Source organism: Cynoglossus semilaevis, chromosome 5, assembly GCF_000523025.1.
Source record: "Cynoglossus semilaevis isolate Cse_v1.0 chromosome 5, Cse_v1.0, whole genome shotgun sequence".
Lineage (NCBI taxonomy): Eukaryota > Metazoa > Chordata > Actinopteri > Pleuronectiformes > Cynoglossidae > Cynoglossus > Cynoglossus semilaevis.
This window is the reverse complement of record NC_024311.1, coordinates 12064758-12083693: the sequence shown is the minus strand read 5'-3', so window position 1 is coordinate 12083693 and position 18936 is coordinate 12064758. Positions and strand designations below refer to the sequence as shown.

General features: G+C 39.6%; 2 protein-coding genes across 3 annotated transcripts in view; both read right to left on the bottom strand.

Moving 5' to 3' along the window:
* Positions 1 to 10691, bottom strand: part of secisbp2l (SECIS binding protein 2-like) — a 16371-nt gene extending 5680 nt beyond the window's left edge. Inside the window, exons 1-13 of the mRNA XM_025055868.1 lie at positions 10419 to 10691; positions 5861 to 6069; positions 4591 to 4918; positions 3944 to 4082; positions 3273 to 3499; positions 2752 to 2776; positions 2543 to 2661; positions 1808 to 1915; positions 1532 to 1642; positions 1281 to 1448; positions 1032 to 1173; positions 285 to 460; positions 40 to 172 (exon numbers count right to left, since the gene is read on the bottom strand). Of these exons, the coding sequence (XP_024911636.1) occupies positions 40 to 172; positions 285 to 460; positions 1032 to 1173; positions 1281 to 1448; positions 1532 to 1642; positions 1808 to 1915; positions 2543 to 2661; positions 2752 to 2776; positions 3273 to 3499; positions 3944 to 4082; positions 4591 to 4918; positions 5861 to 6069; positions 10419 to 10430 (1897 nt within the window). The 5' untranslated portion in view covers positions 10431 to 10691. The remainder of the gene's footprint in view (positions 1 to 39; positions 173 to 284; positions 461 to 1031; positions 1174 to 1280; positions 1449 to 1531; positions 1643 to 1807; positions 1916 to 2542; positions 2662 to 2751; positions 2777 to 3272; positions 3500 to 3943; positions 4083 to 4590; positions 4919 to 5860; positions 6070 to 10418) is intronic.
* Positions 10692 to 11551: 860 nt separating this feature from the next.
* Positions 11552 to 17691, bottom strand: cops2 (COP9 signalosome subunit 2). Of its 2 annotated transcripts, XM_008310529.3 has the most exons (14): positions 17634 to 17691; positions 17161 to 17274; positions 16758 to 16835; positions 16534 to 16659; positions 16118 to 16144; positions 15832 to 15921; positions 15670 to 15747; positions 15385 to 15559; positions 15116 to 15294; positions 14861 to 14913; positions 13762 to 13859; positions 13587 to 13669; positions 13273 to 13331; positions 11552 to 12695 (listed from the first exon to the last, which is right to left on the bottom strand). In XM_008310529.3, the coding sequence occupies exons 1-14, from the start codon at positions 17685 to 17687 to the stop codon at positions 12551 to 12553; spliced, it is 1359 nt and encodes a 452-aa protein (XP_008308751.1). In that variant the 5' UTR covers positions 17688 to 17691; the 3' UTR covers positions 11552 to 12550. The 2 variants fall into 2 exon arrangements, with proteins under 2 accessions (XP_008308751.1, XP_008308752.1); XM_008310530.3 differs by lacking the exon at positions 16118 to 16144.
* Positions 17692 to 18936: the final 1245 nt, after the last annotated feature.

The following is an 18936-nucleotide window of genomic DNA, read 5'->3' as shown; positions in this document are numbered from 1 at the left end:
AATCCCATGTATTTATGAGTCAATAACAATTTCCCACACCTTCCTGGGAGGCAGGCTCCTGTGTGAGATCATCGGTGAAGTGAAGACTCTCGTCCCCGTTCTCTTCCTGGCCCGTCACCTCCTGCTCCACGCTCGTCTTTCCTTTCTTCCCTTCGCGCTCCTTCAGGATAATCTGTCGTAAAACAAAACCAAAACATTTTGAACAAATGCCTTTTTTTTTATCACTTCATGGTTTTGAAATCTTTACAATTCCTTCATCATCGTGTTGTGCGTTAAATCGTCACCTTCTTCAGGGCCGTTGGTCGCTTCACCTTGGGAATCTCTCTCTCTTTTCCTCTCTTGATCCTGGGCATAGTGGAATCCAGGGTGTTGTGTGGAGCCGAGTAAGGCTTCTGATGACCCTTCAACAGAGACGGCAAGTTGGTGGAGCTGGAGCTGTGGAATGGAGTGGTCGTTCCAACTACACAGAGGAGAAAGGGGTGACAGAGGGAGAGAACGTTTACACCGTAAACAAAGAAAAAACAAAGAAAATCACAAATATAAAAACCCGCAACACTTGAAAACTGTGTACCCAGTTTGACAATGGACATCCATAAAGTGGAGAGTTATTTTTACAGTGAATATAAATGTGGACCTGTTCTCACAATATTGGGGAAAATGTGTTCCATATGAAACTTTTAAGAACTGAGTTTGTAAAACTGTGAAATAAACGATTTAAAGATGTTTTTTCCAAAGAAACTGCCTGTATATTTTTTGTCATTTTAATTTTTCTATTCTATTATACATGGACGTTCTTATGTCGCTAATGAGTATGTCCATGATAAATGATAAAGAAAAGTTTATATGATGATGTAAATTCAGCTTGAATTCGAGGCAGCAAATCAGGCTTGTGGTCTAAACATCTGTAGTCTTCATCTCAGAGGTTTTATGGTCAATGAAATATTTAAGGCTTAGTCACGTTACAGTGACAGGAGAAATCTGTTGTATTATTAAAACACCGTTTGCCAGTGCAAACTTCACTTCCTGACTACCTGCAAACGACAGTGGCTTGGTGTTGGTGAGTTGTCTGGCCTTCATGGCCTGCTGATGTTTCTCCAAAGCTGCGAGCATGTCTCCCAGATCCAACTCCACTGACGCTTTACTCTTCTTTCCCGCCACTTTGGTAAATGCCTCCTTCCCAGTGAGAAGAGAAAATTAGAAAATGAAAAAAAAAGAAAAAAAAAATCAGACAAATGTCAGATCAACACTGTGATCAACAGAGGTGGGTTTTTTTTAATTACCTGCAGTTTCTTCTGTTCCATGCTGATTTCAGAGTACTCCTGTGCAGTGGCCAAGGCCGCAGCCAGAGCCTTCTTCCTCTGGCTCTTGGCCCTCTTTGGAACAGATGTAGTGATAGGGATGGGTGTCTGCACGATGCTGATGGGGGAGTTTTCTGAAAGGTTATCCAGCTGTGGAGGACACAGAGACTGTGATGAGACGTACACACAGCACAAGATTTAAACCCATTTCCAAGAGCTTTTTTTTTTCATACCAGGTTTTTGGGCATCTTAGGTTGTGTGTGCGTCTGGGCCGTTGCAGATTCTGACTTGATGGTGCGTTTCACAGCTTCTCCAGAGGCAATATTAGGAAACTCATCTTCATCCTGACACAGATGCAGACAGCAGTTGGTGCAAAGCACAAAAAAAAAGAAAAAAAAAACGAAAAAAACAAACAAAGAAAATCTCTGCCTGTCTTGTAGGTATAAAAGTGAACAAACTGCAGTGATTACAGTCATTATAAGTTAGCTACAATAAAAACCTTCACCGACCTCGAAATACAGAGGCTCTGGAGTGAGATTTGAACCAGTGACTGCGAGCTGCAGTCTTTGTTCTGATTGGTTGGCTGGTAAACGTCCTGGATAACCACTGTGGAAATCCTAGATGACAAAACAAAGAGAAGTCAGACAGGATACAACAACATTATGAACATTATTGCAAACTGTATTTGAAAAATCCAATGTTTTGAGCAAAGGTATCGAAAACTGTTCTTCAGACCTCGTGGCCTCGTGGATACGTTAGTAACTCAGTAACTAACAGCACACCTCATGGCTTTGTTTTTTTATTTGAGATAAACTCCAACTGGAGGAGGAAATAAACAGTGCCACCATCTAAACTTGTGGTGCAACATTTCTAAGGATGACGGGGAATGTCTTACCGCATACAAAACATGCTTAGATTTTGGTTTGCACACAATTACCACTGAGGTTATTCTGGATCACTGTGTGTGTGATTTTGTTTTGTTAATGTAACAATAGGCAGATAAATGCAAACACCTGATTAACATCAGGTGTCACCTCCAACATCCTTAGGGTCCTTTTAGAAAAGACAATAAGTCTTTTGTAAATTTGTGAATTCACCGAGGACAATCATGCGATTAAATCGATTGACAGGCTCAAAGACGGCAAAAGATGCCAGAGATTGAACAACAGAAGAAGGAGTTTGAGTCGAGCCCAAGTCCAGTTTATACCTTTTAGGACTACCAGACAGACAGGAATCTACTGTACCTGGGAGAAACTCCTCTGTTCAGGGTTCTTCCTCTGGTCTGCTCTGTAAAACTGGCCGTTCCGGTCGCCCCAGGACTTACTGGAAGTCTGACAGGGTACATTCACCCATGAGTCTGAACCTAATGACAAGCAAACAAAGAAAAAATTACAGAAAATTATAAGAGTGCGGCTGCAAGGTAAGAAGAAAAACCTGATCTATTTTCACTTACCTGTCATGACACCAGTCTCTACGACCTGCAACACACATAAATATAAGAAATTATGACATTGATGGTGATTTTTGACTTCTTCTTGTTCTTTTTGTCCAGGAGTCACTGCAGCAGACTGTTAGGGAGGCATTCTCACAAACTGAAATGAGCTCATTATTCTCTTCATTATAATCAAACAAACAAAGACTAACAACAAACAAAACCCACGAACGATTATGTGGGTGATAACCTTCCCCTATTAATGTGTTTGAGGTGTCACTCATTCATTTGTCAAATGTACTCGAGTTTTCACTCAAGGCATAAAGTACGTTCCTTAATTTAATTCAATGAAGGAATCAGAAGAACATGTTCCTCATTCTCACTCCACCTCTGAGCCTCTGAGTTGAACCTGCGATGCCCCAAAATGAGGTCCTTTTACTGTCACTTTGTTTAAACCTCTGCCTTGAAAAGTCATCAGACGCAGCACCAAACAGGCATGAAGGAAGTGCAGTGTGTTAATGATGAACACACAGCCAACATACCGTGGGTGCTGCAGTGTTGTGTTCTGCTGTTCGTTGTGTAACTCCCGCGGCCAGGTTGTGTTTGGGGCTGCAGTAGCCGCTGTCACTGTCAATGTCCGCCTCACTGGCGACCTGCTCACTGTAGTTCTCTGCCGCCTGCGACGGCCTTCGTCTTTTTGAGCGGTTCTTCCACAGGAGAGGGCTGGCCTGCTCGGCTGCACATCGACCTGATGTCTCACCTGGGAAATCTAAGGACAAGAGGAAACAAGATTCTCTAGACCTGTTTACAAGGACAACAAGTACTACAGTCTTACTACACACAAAAAACTAGGACGTTACAAGGACAACAAGTACTACAGTCTTGTGTACTACTACACACAAAAAACTAGGACAACTATATAAGAACCTGAAACCAGGACAGGTGTTTCAAGTGCAGATAAATCGATGGTTACCTAACCAAATGCATATGTGGAAACTCCACATTCCAGTTCTGTCAAGAAACAGGGCTCAGGCGTCGTCAACATTAACCAGTAGGACCAGACACTGGCTTTATAGACACTGTGTCTTTCAGTAAAGATTCTGGTTGAATGGCTACGCAGGCACTTTTTACAAAGCCTTACTTCTGTTAGTGTGACGTTAGGTTAGGTTAGGTTTATTTGTTTAAATTTTAATGATGGCTGCCACGTTTTTACCGGTCTGTTGTGCGGCGTCCACCAACAGGACAGTTTTGGTCCTTCCGTCAGGCCCCAAGGTGCACACTTCCTTCTGCACGGCCACGTTCCTGGTGGGAGGCCTGCGACCTCGTGCAGGCTGGCACACACCCAACTGTGGCTGCAGGAGGAAAGACAATGAAAGTTGTGGTCACCGATTAGCCTAAGAGGGCAGATGCATCATGGGAGATGGCATGTATCTCACATTTAGCACATTTCCTCACCCTGTCAACATTTAAAAAAATATTTGTTTCTAATTATTGTTATTGTCTTAGTTAGCTCCCCACGGGGGTCACATTCCCTACTTTGAGAACTATTGCTCGAGAAAATATCTATTGTAAATATTTCCATTTAGGTCATTAATTCAACTTATTTTAAAAATCCATTATTTTGAAAATATACATGTATATGTGTGTATATATATATATATACTGTATATATATATATACACATATATACATATGTGAGTGTGTTTTTCAAAAAAATAATTTCCATATATAAATAAATATATATTCATATACACAGTATATATTAACATGAAGGTCTTATTAAACAGTAAATATATATTCAATTGTCTTTTTGGCAGTAGAGTGTGGTATAATGAGTCATATGTGACTCTCAGTCTGTACCTTGGGGAGAGAATTTGGTCGGACCATGCCTCGGCCTCTTTGATTGGTCATCCCATATGCTGGCCCCAGAGGGAGTGGTCTCTCCCCAACCTCTGCAGAGACTGGGTTGATGACTCCGGCCTGTACGGGACCAGCGTAGGTTCCGGGGAACGGCTGGTAGAAGCCCATCATAGGAGGGCACGGAGCGGGCATGATCTGGTAGTAGGCGTACTCATTGGACACGGGAGGCTGAGGGGAGGACAGAATGGGATAGGCCAAGTAAGGACCACCGGGGTTAGCGTTAGGCTGCTGCCAGCGCAGCTCCCCTCCATTGTACATGGGATGTTGCCTGTGGAAAAAACAAAACAAAATGGGCCTGAGTCAGGCTACCCTCAGTGACATCACTCTTGTCATGAGACCTTTAATCAGTGAGTAAATATGACCGTTTGATATCCCTAGTGTAATACATGTAATGAATACTTGAAGATTTTGACACAGAGTTAAAGGAGTGAGATGGAGACAGGGTGGACATGGAGATTGTTGGTGTAACAAGGAGGAGACGGGGGAGACGGAGGGGGACGATCTGTGTGACGACAGATGAAGGGAACCGCCGAAGTTGAAGGAGTTGAAGTCAGTGGGAGTAGTAGTAGTACTAGTGGTTGTGGTATTACTAGTAGAACAGGATTTGCACTGAAGATGTTTCAGAAAAAAACTGTGACATGATTCTCTCAAATGTGTTAGTTTGTCTAGTTAAAGGAATGTTTCCAGCGTCTTGTTGAGTAAAATCAGCTTTGAAGACCAAATAAATCCAAACTAACTCTAAACCTAACTCAACCTAAACAATAACTCATTAACTTGACGTTACTTCAAATATTTTCTCCATAAAAAAACTACTCAATAAAGTTACAGTCACATTACTGTGGAACGTGATGGTTCTAATTGTTAGGGAGTGTCACATGTATCCAGAAATGATAAGGACCCAGATGACATTTTCACAGGCACTTCACTACACTGGGTTATTTCCTTGTATTCAAAACAGTGGAAAAGGAAACAAAGGAACGGATGTGAGCAGGATACAACAGATCACTGAGGACAAAGACAGAGTTACTGCGAACATGGACCGTGGTTCCGTAAACTCTGGGGAGATTTCCATTCATAACTAAGAACTTTTTAACAACAGCCCAATCAAATGTCTCCGACTCTGTTTAAAAGGTTTGAAGAACATCACTAGGACTAAAGGGTTCTTTTGTTGTCATCGGAGTCCACAGAGGAAGGAAGACAGAATCGGTACCTGTTGGCTTGGTTCTCCTGGACAAATGGATAGCAGGTGATTAGGTAGCTGGGTATAGGAGTGGTTTCCACGCCTCCTCCACCTCCGCCTAAACCTCCACTGCCACCTCCTCCACCTACGTCGCCTGAAAGACTCATGCTGACCAAGGGTCCTTCAAGAATTTTCTTCTGCGGGATAAATGGTTCCACTTCAGCTGAAAGCTTTACATCCTGCAGAGACAGATGGACAAACAATACTGTTGTTGTTCTGAGTACACCAGAGAGTTCAACAAAAACAAAAAAAAAATCTGTTGTTGTTCTGAGTACACCAGAGAGAGTTCAACAAAAACAAAACAAAAAAGAGAATGTTTCTCAAGATAGATAGATAGACCAAATTAAAAACCATAATCATGTGGTCATAATCATTTCAATCAGTATAATTTCCTCTTCTCCAGAATATGACATCTGTCTTTAAATTACTACTTGAAAATTGAAAGAGAACCGATGATGAAATATGACATGGGCTGCCAAAATGAATGGATAATGTGAGGGGATTGTTGCACCATTCGTCGGAGATATGGAGACATGTATAATGTTCACTAATGCAGAACATCTGCAACATTTACTGACGTTCCCCGCAGCTAACAGGCTCTCCAACTAGTCACAGTACGGCACCTATGGGAACATGCTTACAAGTTGCTGTGTTCTCCAAAGATGAGCACCAGAGTGTGACCATTTCAAGTGTTCAAGACAATGAAGGTTATTTACTCACCTGTGTTTATATAAAAATAAATAAATATATATATATATGCGTGGACTCTGTTAAAGGCAGCTGCAGTGATGGCCTGTGTAAGGACACTGGGGACATCCTCACAAATTCCAACTGCTTGTTTGTCTGGTCCATGTCCTTTTGCCCTAATACCTGTCACAGTGGGTTTGTGTAATTTGACTCTGATCCTCCTTGGGTTCACCTCACTTGTTGAGACATCGCGCCTCTACGCGCTGTAAAAAATTGCAACTGCGTCAACGTTCAGGCCATATGTCAAGGATCAGCATATATCTGCAGTGACAGAAACTCGTTTGTTGAGCTGAGCGCTGCATTTCTGTATGCTGCTCCTGCAGGTTTACAGTCAAGTCTACACTGGGTTTAATTGTTAACAGCCTAGTTAGACAACTAGCTGCCAAAAAACAAACATTAGGTCAAAGAAAGGCTGGAATCTTGAAGCTCTCAATTGATACAGTGGGTGAGCATCTTGAACTTTAACTACTATAGTTAAACTGGACACAAATAAAGTAGTGGGTGGTAAATTCTGCACTTTAACCACTTGTGGGCGTGTCCTATTGATAACATTTGATCTACAGACAAGAGGGCTAGGTAGGAGGGAAAAAACTGAACAAGACAAACAGAAAGTGAAATAATCTTTAACTCTGCTTTAACATTTTTTATTAAATCCTTCCTTTAGTTTGGAGCTTGATGACTCAAACACATTAAACCAACAACAAGTTGTTGTGGTGTTGAAAATTCCATGACAGGCAGTGGAAAGGGCAAAGATGAATGTTTTCTGGCAGCAGAAAACAGCAGCACAACTAACTGCTGATCCGTCACTCCAACAAAGAGGGAAGTCTAAGTCTTTCCATAAGAATTTAAATGTTAAAATCACAACACAAAAACATTCCTTCACACTGCTTAAAAAAACAAAAAAACTAATAATAACAGACTTGCACCTGCCAACAGGACCCTATATAATGACTCAAATCTTCACTAATGTACCGTAAAGGGCTGTCAATACTAAATTAAATCATTTCTGATTTATCACCACGGTTCAGAGCCAACTAGATGATTAAAGGCAAATCAATTGTACTTTCTTTAATGTGCTCCAAATACTTTTAGAAGAATCTTGTCAGTTTGTCAGTTTCATTATGAATAAACAGTTTCCACATGAGTTCTGTTTCAGAGAATAGGGAAGAGTAGCTGATGAGGTTACAGTATCAGATTAGTTTTGTCGGGACCGTTCATGTTGAAAACCGAACGAGTCCGATCAAGTCGGCCGATTGGTGGATCTCTGTTTATTATTTGCTGCTTAAAAGACAATCTTGTTCCAAACATTCAGATGTTACTGTAACGTCACTTCATTTCTTTCGAACTCCTCCATCTACATAGCATGTCAAAACATCACGCAAAAATATTGTAGGGCTCAGTGGAATTAGTGTCTCTTTGTTAAGGTATCTTTATATAGAGTTAGAGAATAGAAAAGAAACAAAGGTAAAAATCCTCATCTCTTATTCTTAGCAAACACTTCACATCTACGTGCAACTCAACTTGAACTTTTGTTCAGTGTAAGATGTGGAGAGGTGACAGAGTTCAGAGGACAAAGACAACCCCCTCAATTTTTCTGAAACAGTGATCGGGATGCATGAATAGCGTAACAGTGCAGCCATTGGGTGTCACACAGACCGTCATTGTCTACCACCACCACTACTGACTGTGGGTAGAACCCCTGTTTTTTCCATTGGCTGTTCATAGACGCCATCCTACCTGAACAGAGTCAGGGTGAGAGTTGAATCTTTACTGTCAGTTCACAATGGAAAGTGAATCAACCTATTATCTCATCTCAGTACTGTATACATAGCCTATGGGCTGTTAAAGGATTAAGCACAAGAGGACGAGGCAAGGACAGTACTGTAGGATAAGCCAGTTAAACTAACAGCAACATAAATACATGTAAAGATTACAGTTTAAATTGACAGACGACCGAAGAAGTAAAAAAAAAAAAACGCCAGACAGACGTCCAATCTCTCGCAAACAACCGTTGGTCTTTGTGCATCTCTGTGAGAACAGTGGTGATTGTTAGAAAGACAATGAGGTCAGACCCAGATGTACATCCGCTGACAACGATAGAACTCAAAGTGGTTCAATTGAGGACTACTGATCTCACAGGCCTCTGTTGTCCCAGTTTTCATTTCACAGCTATTGTTTACCAACAGGAGTGTTTTTTGGGGCTGTATACGAGGGTAGACCCAAAGGTTCGAGGACAGATGTTATAATTTTACATTTCTCAGGCGTCTTCAACAGCTTTGACAGGTTTTACCATTACATCCTTGTAAACTGTTGAGGGATGTGTGGGAGAAATGTCTGTAAAAAATGACACGTCTTGCTTGAATTACAGTCTGGTCCATCTACCCACTGAGCCAATGCAGAGCCTAGAGCTCAGCATTTCATGGAAAGTACACATTAAAGATAAAAAAACATTCAGACCATTAAAGATAAAAAACAATTCAGACTCATGTTCATGTTTACTTTAGAGGAAGTAAACTAAACTCACATGAGCATGCAAACTCCATAGAGGTAAAAATGGGGATCGAACAGGTGAACTGATGATGATCTTTTCACTTACAAGTGTGTCATTGTCAAAGAAGCCTACAGTTTTTCCAGGTGCTAAAGAACAATTTCACTGATAAATTTAGAGTTTTTTCGGGTTAAAAAGTCCTGGTAGGTTGATCGTAGATCAATGCCTTTTTATGCTTAGATGTGTGACAGTTGTGAACGAGACTTGTGTCCTGCAACCATGTATTGTGAAAACGTGAATGGACGGACCAACAACACGAGGAAGTAAAATGGAAGATGTTCCTTTAATGCAGTGACACACTTTAGTAATTACTAAAGAGACGGTACAAAAATAACTGCGATGGTGAGTCCCTGAAGAAGTGGAGAAAAAAAGTTATTCCCCTGCCACATCATGCTGCAGACACCTCGTGCTTCTTTCGTGTGCTGATAATTGGGTAAAGTTGTGAGAAGTCAGAAAAAAAGGCATTGCCAAGAAAACCGTGTCAGAGTGAAAATGCTCTGCTCTCCGTATGAGCTGATTTAAGCTGCACGCCAAAAACCAAACTTTCAACATAGCACACGAAGCCCGGGTGGAATGTCATACATGCAGAAGAACCAGACATTCCTCTTGTGACGGTCATGAAACCTCTCTTCCTCTACCTTCACTAATCTCAACTTGATGTTCCTCGCCGTTTTTTTTCCTCTAGTGTTACCGCAGGGATGTTAACATCATACTCACCGCTCGCATCCACACAAAAACACCACCACCGTCCAGTGACAGCTGAGACGTTTAGCTTTAGCTAGTTAGCTGCCGAAGCTAAAGAAAATTAAACACAACACTGCTTTATTATTGTCTCAACGAACGGGTATTGTGTCATTGTTAAATATACAAATAATTTGGCATGAAAGAAATAAAGCGAAAAACGTGCACCACGGCACTATAGCTAACGTTATCCGCTATCTCTTAAAATGAAAACTGACCACCGTTAGCTGCTGTGATCTTAGCACATTAGCTGAATGGAACAACAGTGTCACTGCCTTTTACCCAAACATTGAACCGTGTTGTTCTTTCATAACGTCAATAACGACACAAAGCACAATTCCAAAAGACGCTATCGCACTAATAACGGTTCCGTAACTAACCAAGTCAAAATGGTGTCTTGGCAAGTTAAACTAAACCCGTGATTAAAAAAAAAACATTCCATCCGCTAAATGCATTATTAGCGATCTCCCAACAACAAAAACATAAACGTACCTTAGCGTCCATGTCACTCAGCCTCGCTGACCGCAGTGAGTGAGGACGTCAGGATGTAGGTCTTTTAGGTTTCTTCATTGTAAACAAAACAGTAATAGTAGTGTAAAAATGACCGACGCCTCGCAGTCAGAGTCCGCGGCTATTTGTTGCTATACTCGGCTGCTGCTGCTGCTGCGTCAGCTGTGAGCAGAGCAGGCTGTGGATGAAGCTCTGCTACTGCTGAGGCTGAGACAGGCACGAACTGCTGTCAGTGTGGAAATGGGAGTCACCTGGAACGGAAGCCGACGAGACACAAACACGGCTTAGAATACAAACTGTTGAAAATGTTTTGGTAATTAAAACGTTTAATGTGTAACATTGTTCATATACACCTTATATACACCTTATTATTATACCTTAAATATTTTTTTAATTCCCCAATACTGAGTCATTTTACGTCTTTTCTATTTTTTTATACCTAAACCCACAGTAAACCACGGTTTGCGTTTTAATTCTTTTTTTCTATTCACCTTTTCACAGAAAGACTATATATCTTTTTAAAATATACCCCCAAAGATGTCAGGTATTATTATACCTTAAATATTTTTTTAAATTCCCCAATACTGAGTCATTTTACTTTTACGTCCTTTCTTCAACGGAAAATTAACTTATCTTATTTTTTCTGTTAATGCAAATATGGTCTTGACATAAAATAGAAAATATTTTGCCCAATTTAAAATTACTATTATTATTATTTATTAATTATAGAAAAAAACATTTGTTTCTTTGCTATGCCATATTGCATTAAATCTGAGCCTGGCCTCTTTGTTTTTCTACATTTTAATTATCTCCTAAAAATAATAATAATAATACAAATGAATGTTTCTCTGAAAAATTCTAACCTTAATGAACTGAGGAGTGATTTTGAATATGTCTGACGAACGATGACATCATACCCCAGAGAACAAACATTGGGGGAAGGACGTGGGGAAAATGGGTTGTTTATGTACTGTACATTATCATGGTTGAGTTGCAGTGGAAGAGGCAAGAGGTAGGGGACAACAAAGGGAGATTATCATCTATGCAACCACAATAAACATGAGCATCAATTAAATGTTGTTGCACTATAAAAACGTGAGCCTCTATTTTCTTTATTATTTGTAAAGCAATTTATTCCCCAACAGAACACAACTGAAAATCAATGGCATCCAGTAGGAAACAATAGTGTCTGTCCACTGTAATGGATGTGTACATCTGCATGCCGTACCAAGTGCAAATACCACAGGTGAAATGGATGTTAAAATAATTTGTCAATTTCCAACCAAGTCAGAATCTTTTGGAAAAAGATTCACTCACCGCCGCGTGGAGGCAGTTTATCAACGGAGTCGAGAAAACGATTGAAATCACTGACTTTTTTGATTCACAACATTTTTTTATTTAACCAATTTCAAATTGCTAAATGCAGCTAGTCAAAGGCAGCTGAGTCTCTTGTGTGATAGCAACAGTATACAGCAAATGTTGCGTACATGATTCTGTAATCTAGACCGTTTAAAGGAAATGGATGTTGCTGTTGTCGTCGCTGTCCCCAGATTGGGACCCAAAGTGCTCTGTTGACTAACTGGAATTATTAGGCTACTTTCAACTTCAGTTTTTGACATCCGCAGCATTTTGCTGAAAGTCCTCGTCTCAACGGCTGTCCCACAGGAGCCTAACAACAATACGTTTAGACCGTAGGATTATCAGGAAAATGTTAACTGACGTTATGAGATTTAAAGCAGCGTAATTTTCCCACATATTTTCTACAGGTCCTTTTGTGATCACAGTTTTCAACCATGCTCATTTCTTTTATGCGGTCTATATTTTACACACTTTTACACACAACAGAGCAGTCTGTGTGCATGTGGGTCTGCTTATCAGAAACAGGTTAAAATTAAAAAAAAAAAAAAAAAAAACTTTGACCAATGACTTCCTCTCTTCTGGACAACGTAACACATTACAAACACGTTCTGCTTATTCTCAGTCTTGCTGGCATTCGGTAAACTCGTGCCACGTATCTTGTTTTTCGGAGGATATACTTGAAGAAGCACGGTAGCGTATTTTTACGGATGTATTCGGACATGCCATTTTCCTCGCCACAGCTTTTGACGACATCATCATGTGAGCTTGCTGACGATTGCTTGGTTCAGAGAGTTCAGCTGATTTGTCCATTTGTCTAAAGCTGTGTAGCGAGCTCCTCCCCTCTTCTGGTAGTCCAGTTCTAGTAGCTGGTTCACTTGGTCAATTCGGCCATGGATTGTGCTAAATATTAAAAAAGAAAAAAGAAAGTAGGACAAAAGAACCAATCAGTGCATTGGAAAGATAGAACAGATCACATTTACAAACTTTTTATTCAGAGTCAGACTGAGAAGAAGGTTATTGGTCCATGCAAAATGTTAAATATTTTTTGTTTTTTCAAAATAAAACAACACAGAAATGACTCAATGACAAATTCATTTAGCTGCAAATATATAATAATAAATGTCAGTAACAATTATGCAATCTTCCTCAGTCAATCATGTTGCTAAAAACTGAGATTTCACCGTAATTGTATTTTTAATTTTTTTATATAAGTATTTCTGGTTGTGTAAAAAAATGTAGTTCTCTCAGTGTAAATACACAAAAGTACTTCCAAATGACGACTCAAATGATTGTTATTATTATTAATCACAGAAAAGAAATTCTCCAATATTTGTGTTTGCTCCGACTGAGTACAGCTCAGTTCACCTGGAGCCAGAGTTACGTGAATTATGAGAAACAATTTACAAGAAGGAAGTGTTGGTTTTTTATTCTTTCTTTATGTCAGATGATTCACTCGTCATGTGAGGGAGAAACGTACTTATCCAAGATGCACTGCACCAGCAAACTCTCCACATCACACACGTCAATATTTAGCTCCTGAGAAAAAAGGAAAGTAAGAAAGTTTGACATAAAATGTTTGCAAAAATTTAGGATTCAAATCAACAACATATTTCTACATGTTATTATTATTTCAAGAATTAATTTCTTGACATTGCAAATAATCATTTAATGTCAGTACATTAAATATTTACTCAACAACATATTTCTACATGTTATTATAGTACATTAAATATTTACATGTATTTACAGGGAAAAATATCAACTTCTGATGTCATCGTTCTGTAAACCTACCTTAGAAATGAACGGGATGTGTATTCTTGTGTATGGCTTAATGAGTTTGATAAGTACTTGAGTTCTAATGTTCCGCAGGAGCTCTGCAATGTAAAAAAAAAAAAGAGATCAGATGAGATCAGTCACTTTTCTTAAATTCTTCAGTACGAGGTGGACCACGGTGGAGTCGACTCACCCTCTATGTGCTCTCTAATGAAGGGGTCGTCCATTATGTTACTGTGATTTGTTTTCAAGATTTTCTCAAACTCGGTGATGTCGTTGTTTTGGTAAGCACTGGAAAAGAAAGATGACCATGACTCAACCTGTGTCTGTGTGAGAGTTCAAACATTACCGTTCAAATATTACCTATACTGTGAGTAATGTACCAGTACAAGTGACAAATTTAATTTTTAGAAGTTAGTTCCATTGTTTATTTTGCACTACTCATATTAATGTACTTGGGATTTACTATTTTATTATTTTATTCTCTGCCTGTCTGCTGTAATACAAGATTTACCCCAGTGTGTGATCAATAAATTCGATCGAATCCAATCTAATCTCTTTGCTCAAATTTCAAGTTTAGGAAATAAAACACCCTTTAAAAAATATCAATAGAACCACTATACTGTACCACAGTGTTTACATTCTTCAATTCCCACCACTGTGTTTACGTTAGTATCTAAAAAAAAGGCTTCTTTTATGTAATCTTATACAATTCTTCAATTCCCACCACTGTGTTTACATTAGTATCTAAAAACCTTGACTTATTTTATGTAATCTTATACTGAATACTTTAAAAAAGTAAAAAGAAGATTTTTTTCTTCTTCTTTGTTTCTTCACCTGTCCTGACGTCAGGCTGCACACTTGATTCAGAGCTAACCTGCTTTAATAGTTGGCACTGTTTTCTTTAATGCTCTTGTTGATCCAATGACGCAGCATTAAAAGCTGCGTCACCTTCATCACCTTCATCACACCCAGTGTGCTGAGGGCACGGCACCACACACCTCAGGTAAACCAGAGCATAAGGTCTGGTTTAGGACAAGCTATAAATAGCCATGTCATGAGTTACAACAGTGTCAATAAAACATGAAGGCCAACCACTGGAGTTCAATGTCCAATAATAGTCTATCTATCAATACAAAGGTGGACTTGAATAAATATGTGCACGTTTGTACGTATGACACTAATGAGTACTATGTCATAATATTGGACACAATGAACATTGTCGTGAAATTTAGATACATTGTTTTCCACCAAACTTCAATATCAACCCTTTATAATTCAACAACACTCACCTTACTAAGTTTGTCATTGCCAGGATCTCAGGATCATTTTTGTAGGGTTTGGCCTTTAAACAAAAAAATAAAATGAATCTTTGCCCAATAAGCACAAAATGTATATTTACATTTCCAGGTTTATTCTAGCAACACACACTAGAATTGTCCATTCATTAAATGTAAAAAGACTGAATCATGTCTTCAGTTCACACCTGTTTTACAATCTAGCTACAGCTCTTTATTTTTGAGACTACGTCAAAAACATTTCCATACCTCCTGAGAGTCAAACGGGTTTATTCCCGACTTCATCAGCATGTTGGCTAGAACCAGGTACTTCAGGCAGGTTGTCCTCCTCGGGCTTCCTGACTCGTCGTAGTTTTTAAAGGCCTCAAAGAAGTCCGTGTGAGCCTTCTCAAACTCACCCTCTCTCAAGTGCATTTTACCCCCACACTCTGGTCAGGGGGACAGGATGGGGACAAAGCAGATTGTGACTCAGTAAACAGACATGAAACTTTTAGAGAAAGAACACAAGCTGAACATACCTCTAATCACTCCCATGATGAGTGGGTGAGGAATGGCAGATTTAATATGAAGTGACTGCTCATAAAGGGCTTTTAGTTTCTTGTTGTTCTTCTGTGCCGTGTACATCTGGATCTCCAGAGCGTAAATCTCCAGCAGCTGTGTTCCTTTTTTCAGATCATCCTCTCCGTCATCCGTCTGTGGACAGACACGCAGCGACAACCCATGATGTCTTTCATCAACGTTTTAGATCCTCTACAGCACAATAATGTGCACATTAAATGCAGCGAAGGATTTACTTGAAATACCTGACATGACTGGTGAAGTTGTCTTAGGATCTTCTGCAGTTTTCCATATTCTTCTCTCTCCAGGTACAGCTTTCCCAACTAGAAGGAAATGACAGTAAATTTGATTTTCAAACTCATGCGGGTGATGATGTAACCCAGAATCAGAGGAGAATTCTTCCATACCTTTGTGTTAGTTTTGAACCATAGTCTGTCATTTTTGGCATCTTTCAATGCCTCTAATGTGGTTTCGTAGAATTCCTGCAGCAAGTCCATCTAATAACAAAGACACACAGCATTTAAACCTATGTCCACGTTACGTTTTTCTACAATTTCCAGACATTGTAATGACTCGGTACATAAACTGTCAGAGATACCAGGCCTTGTTACTGGTGTGTTGAAATACAAAAAAGACTAAATGTGTTTCCACCAGGGTTGATGTAGATGACAACATGTTGAAGGTGTTACGTACTTTGAAAATATCTTCCCCTTTCTTTGACTGTAAAGCAAGCATCGAGGAGAAAAATAAAGTAACACTGTTAAATTTGGACTCATTTAGTAAGAATGTAAACTCACTTCCTGTTGAAGTACATGTTAATAGCCAGATGATAATTTCATAGTACTCCATGGGGAGGTAATACTCCATGAGCATTAGTTGACTATCTGTACCTCAACTGTGGCAACTGATGAAGTATGGAAAACATCAAGACAACTTACAATGCAATAGTCTGTTTTAAAAGTGTTATTTTATTCTGAAAATCTTTTATAAACTTTCTATTTTGGGTTCTAACTGCACATAACTTTTGTGACAAAGTAAGTATCAAATTAAAAGTAACCTCAGACCTCTGATTACTTTGTTATAAATGCCATGTCATTTTGTGGTCATACCTGTTTGGAGGTAGAGATATAGTCCAGAATGGAATTGATGGACTTTTCTGAATAGTTCCTTGTCACAGCACTCCGAATATACGTAAGGAGCTGTTTATACCTGTTCATCATCTCTGGAAAGTTTGTCTGCCAAGGTGAAGCACACAGAATAATACATTTCACACCTCAAATAAATTCTGCTGGGTCAGTAATAATGCGATGATGGTATTATGTACATAACATACCAGCTTGAAGTTGATTTTGATCATCTGTTTCAAAGCTTTAAAACCCCATTCTCCCTTCTCTCCCTCGAGCTCCAACACCTGTGAATAAAACGATTAAACTGTGTTTCAGCACCGTGGAAAACCAGGCACAAAAAAACTGAATGGAACTAATCTGCTGGTGATGGAAGTTGACAACATTTGAATTTGTTTGTTTACAAGGTTATAGAAAATTACCCAAATTCTAACTCAATATATAATACTATTACTTCTTTTTCTGACATTCATAATTATTCATTCTGTGTAAAGTGGGCAGAACTAAAACACTTGGGGGACCAACAACGATGTCTCCTCTAATAATATTTGACAGTAGTCAATCATATATACAGCGCTGTTTACCGTTCAGTAACGTAAATTAAAAGCCTACCTTTTGGAAACTGCTGAGTGCTGCCTTGGGGTCATCCTCCTTCAGGGCTTTTGAGTTGTAGTACTGGTTCTCCAGATCCACATTGGGCTCTGAATTACTGTCTTCTGAATATTCCTAAGTTCAAACATGTGCATGTCAGAGCAGTGTTAGCAAAATACATTACATTAGTTCCCACTTGTAAGCTAACGCTAGGTTACCCAAAACAACAACAACCTAGTCGAGCCACACAGAGTTGAATGTCTCCAGAATAAACTTAAAAACACCCGGACGAATATTAAGAGCAGACTCGTTAACAGCATGAATTAACCAAGTACATCTGAGCTAGTGTTATGTTAGCCAGCTAAGAAGCTAAGAACAGTCATCGTCTCATTGGTATTAGCCGACACGCTAACTAGCCTGATGGCTAACCTGGTAAACTAGCACACATAAGCCTAGAAATTAGAAGAGCAAAGCAGAAAGCTCCAGTTGAGTACCAGGTCGTAATCCTCTTCATCGTCGCACATAAAATCATCTTCCATGTCAGACATTTTGGCGATCGCGGCCTGTGTGTGGCGCTGCAGCCGCGGTAAGGTGGTAGGGTCCGCGATCCAAAAGGAGCAGGGTGGCGTTTCAGACCATAGATGGCGCTATAGGATCGTCACAGGTTAGAAAGGGCTACTCAAGATTTAGGTAGGATATTTCTTTACATTTAATCTTTAAAACAAAGGGTTTGAGTTATCAATATTATCAATTATGGGGTTAGTAATTATGAGATTATGAAATAATTTGCTTTCGTTATACACGCCATAACGTACAAACAGCAAAAAATTAATAAATATGCTACTGACCTGTTCAGACATCAATTTCAGTCATAATAAAACACAGCATTAAATAATAATAAGAAAAAAAAAACGAGATTCTCGATAAAAAACTCAACGGTGAGTGTTAGTATTACTAATTATTTATCAAATTTACTGTGGATCTCAATCTACGGTACGCATACAACTAGTGGTAGTTGGGCTCCCTCTCGTGGCAACATTTTAATGTGTAGATAATTCAGGTTTAAGCAATCAGAAAGTCGTGGTTATTTGGATTAAAGGCTGAAAAGTGTCACAACAACGAGGCGTCCACGGGTCACAGTAAAGCAAGATGGAGGTTCCCTTCTCGTCTGGACCAGGAATGGTGGTCCCACATAGAATCTTATTTTATGATTCCAAAAATGTACGCAAGAGTTAAGAGTTATGTGTCACTGGTTTATTTCCCAAAACTGATGACTAAACATTTGAAGACTCACCTCTATCATCAGTGGTCAGTTTACCATAATATTTATAATATCCAGGCATGATTCACCAGCACGGACACCAGAGGGACACTTAGCACTGATGGGAAACTCTAACGGCACTCAGGCGCCTTGGAATATTATCAGTAATGCAGGTGCGTGTATTCACATCTGTCACAGACAGCACACTTTCCTTGGTCAAATTATCTTTTATATTTGCACTGACAGATTTACAGCATCTCTTACACGTAGATGGCAGTGTAAGAGATGCAATAAATCTGAGCGTGCTGCGGGTGTCTGTGGGTTTGACGTAGAAACCAGAGTATTCTAATTGCCCTGCATTTGCCCTGTTGACTCGTGCACACCCATTTGTTGGCATGCATCAACACAGACACTAGACAAATGAGGAGGACTTCATTAATGGGATTAGCAACATCACAAACACTGTGGTACGGGAGACGCTCAGATGCTGACCCACCATTGGTCATCGACAACCAGACAAACACGAGTATTGATGT